At 30.4% G+C, this 3,321-nt stretch overlaps 1 protein-coding gene across 1 annotated transcript; it reads left to right on the top strand.

Annotated features, from left to right (window-relative positions):
• Positions 1 to 713: 713 nt before the first annotated feature.
• LOC112468630 lies at positions 714 to 2,744 on the top strand. The gene is made up of 3 exons (XM_025037912.1): positions 714 to 1,133; positions 1,226 to 1,342; positions 2,588 to 2,744. Exons 1-3 carry the CDS (start codon positions 1,066 to 1,068, stop codon positions 2,742 to 2,744), a joined length of 342 nt encoding a protein of 113 aa, XP_024893680.1. The 5' UTR covers positions 714 to 1,065.
• Positions 2,745 to 3,321: the final 577 nt, after the last annotated feature.

The following is a 3,321-nucleotide window of genomic DNA, read 5'->3' as shown; positions in this document are numbered from 1 at the left end:
TCTCGGCATTAGCTCTCTACGGTCAATACTTATATATATTTCACTATCTGTCACGACGCGGCAACGGTCACGACCATCACACACTTACACTTATCCTTTTCTAGGTTGTAAAAACTGTCACGCACTGCGACAGTGCACGAGTGCACTCTCGTGTCAAAAATGGGAAAGTGACACACCAGCCGCCATTTTTGTCCGACGTGGACGTTTCTTAAATAACAATGTTCCACATTTGGACTTTGCATCGCAATATCTTCGCTCGTAGGGCACTTAACGGAAAAATAAAGACTCTTATTTATAAATCAAACCCCAAGCTATCGATCAAGCCTACTTAGAAATTAATCCGTTCACTCGTTATTGAGATCTCAAAATCTCGAGTACTCGCAACTCGTGCGTTCGCGTAAAAGAGTCACAATGCGTCTCGCTTCGCGCGTACTTGGCGCGAGACACTACCGTGTCTCTTGATATTGTATTCGTATGTGTATTATTTTTGAGAAACAAGTTGTATTGTATAAAAAGATCAATTCTTCGGAAATATTTCCAAAAAAAGGTCTTTTTATAGAATACAAACAAAAAAAATTTTTTGAAATATGGTTAAGAGAAATAGTATGCAATATTGACAGATAAAGTGTTTGCTGGAGCAACTGCAGGATACTTGTAACGAGTTAACTGACGAAAATGAAATCAATATCATAAAACAGTATGCTATCTATGCAAAACGTTACACGATTACGTTTTACATGTAAGACAACTGCTTTAGATTTACTTTGAACGCGAATTATTATATTTCGAATATTGTATTTAGAAAACTAAACGCGCGGCGAGTTTATAATAAATTTCTTATCGAAATAATTGATCCTTAAACATTTTTCAGTGCTTGTTATATTTATCGCAATTATTTTAATTTTATACCCAATTTGGTCGCGCGTTTTTTACACCTTATTGTCTATAAATGAAACTCGCGCACGTATTTCGCCGCTGCTTGTGACCGAATACTTTGTCGATAAAAGATACTTCTACTTGATATATTTTCATACAAATGCAGCCTTTTTTATTGGGTTAATTGCAATGATAGCGACAGGAACAATGTTCATAGTTTACTTACAACAAGCATGTGGAATGTTTCGAATTACCTGGTAAGGGAATAAATATAAAAACAAATATAAAAGATCTATCAAATTGGAAAAACAGAAAGGCCATTTAATGATGCCAAAAGAATCATTTGCAGTTATCGTATCGCACGTACAATGACACTCGAAATTCTACGAAAAAACAGCTTGCAAAACGAATATTTGATATACAAGGGATTAATTTGTGCTGTGGATATGCATCGCAAAGCTATGAAGTTAGTATATATTTAATAAGCAATATGAATTTTATATATATATATATATATATATATATATATTAGGGTGATTAAAAAAAACCTTTTTTTGTTTTTCGCGACGTACCTCAAAATATCAAAACTTACCTAAAAAAAGAATTTTCCTCAAAATTTTAAGTCGCTACCAGCGATTTTCAATATTTTCGATTAAAAAATCGGTTTTTTTTTTAAATGTTCAAAATTGCATAACTTAGGGAGTTTTAATGATAGAGGCATGAAATTTTCAGGGAATCTTCGTCAATTATTGTAGTTTATGAATATCGAGTTAAAAAATTTATTGGAAACAATTTTTTTACGTTTCTTTTGTTTATAATGAAAAAATAATCGTCTGTAACAAATAGGCCAGCAATCTGGGACATGGTTTTGACTTTAAATTACATCTAGGTAATCCAAAAATACATTTCAATAAATCAAATGTTTGAACATCGGTGAATTTGTTGCTGAAAATTTGTTTAAGCAACAAATTCAAAAAACCACGTTACCCGCATAATGTAGAAATAACGCATGTTATAATCTTTATTTAGGTGTCTGTATTGCATTCCAACTTTTGTTGTCAAAATTAAGTTGATAGAATTATAAATTATCCAAATGTTACATATTGTATAAGTACTTATTGTTCTTTGAAAATAAAATTATTATGACAAATTACAAAAGAAGTAGCATTGTTATTAATCTATTCATTTTTCAAACATGAGTTGCAGTAAAAAAACAATTGCAATTCGTAAAATTGAATGGTGTTATTGTATTAGGCAGAAAAGAAGTTGATGTTGGAACCAAAAATTATTGAATATTTAGCATTTGGATAATTTTTATTTGGGCTCGACCACTCTTCTTCCCACGAGTTGTTCATACTATTTTTCCTAACAAGAGCGTGAAACAGGCCGTTTTTCGCGCTTGTTTTACTATTTCATTTCTCCACAGTTAAGAAATGGCTCCATTTTTCGACGCTTACGTCATCGATGCGAAATGGATCGTTTTGCTCACTCAAAACAAGCGCGGAAAGCGGCCCATTTTACGCTCGCGTTAGGAAAATTCTTTTTTTAGGTAAGCTTTGATATTTTAGGGTGCGTCGCGAAAAATAAAAAAAAAAGGTTTTTTTTATTATATATATATATATAATATATTATATATATTATATATATATATATATATATAAAAATAATTAGGATATAAAATACGCGTATATAATAATATTTTTATTTAAAGATTTTCTAACTCGACAATATCTAGATTTAAAATAATGTTCGCTCTTTCGATAATGACCGGTGTAATGTGCGGAAATTTTAATATTTTTTTGGTAAATACTGCCTTTGTTTTATTATATATACTCATAAATAACAGTAATAAGATTAGTTACTACTAAATGTTTATTTAGACAATTCTAATTAATTGTTATTTTTTTATAATATTGATTTAATTTTTATGACAATTATTACAATATCCATGTATTTTAGATTTTTCAGATGACATCCTTTAAATGTGATATTGAAGAACTCTTATTACGATTAATATTTATGATGTATCTCTTGACTTACATGTTTGTAGGCAACTATATTGCGCCCAAATTATGGATCATAATAATAACGTTTTTGTCACCGTGTAAGGGATTATTTTATGCGTTACAATTATATTATATGAATATCCGTACAACAAATATTCACATATTCGTTATATGGATCACTGTAATAACAAATACATTTAATATACTCGTAGTTTAAGAAAGGTATAATGAAATTGTTTGCAAACACAGATTTTATTTATATTTCTTAATTATTAATTAATCATCACGTAGGTACAACGTTCAGTGGTACGTAGCTCCGTTGCAAATACAAAAAATGATACTGTTTCTCTTGCAAAGAGGTACCAAGTCGTTCACTATGAATATTGCTGGATTGTTTGTGGGATCATTAGAAGGTGCTGCTACGGTAAGAAGAATATCT

Source organism: Temnothorax curvispinosus, unplaced genomic scaffold (assembly GCF_003070985.1).
Source record: "Temnothorax curvispinosus isolate PA1 unplaced genomic scaffold, ASM307098v1 QBEX01000246.1, whole genome shotgun sequence".
NCBI classification, from domain to species: domain Eukaryota; kingdom Metazoa; phylum Arthropoda; class Insecta; order Hymenoptera; family Formicidae; genus Temnothorax; species Temnothorax curvispinosus.
This window is presented reverse-complemented; position numbering and strand designations above follow the sequence as displayed.

Excerpts from the sequence above, each read along its gene's own strand:
- LOC112468630 (XM_025037912.1), top strand. The coding sequence starts at position 1,066 with ATGATAGCGACAGGAACAATGTTCATAGTTTACTTACAACAAGCATGT. Across the intron at positions 1,134-1,225 it reads GGAATGTTTCGAATTACCTG|TTATCGTATCGCACGTACAA; the intron begins GTAAGGGAATAA and ends AATCATTTGCAG. Across the intron at positions 1,343-2,587 it reads ATGCATCGCAAAGCTATGAA|ATTTTCTAACTCGACAATAT; the intron begins GTTAGTATATAT and ends TTTTATTTAAAG.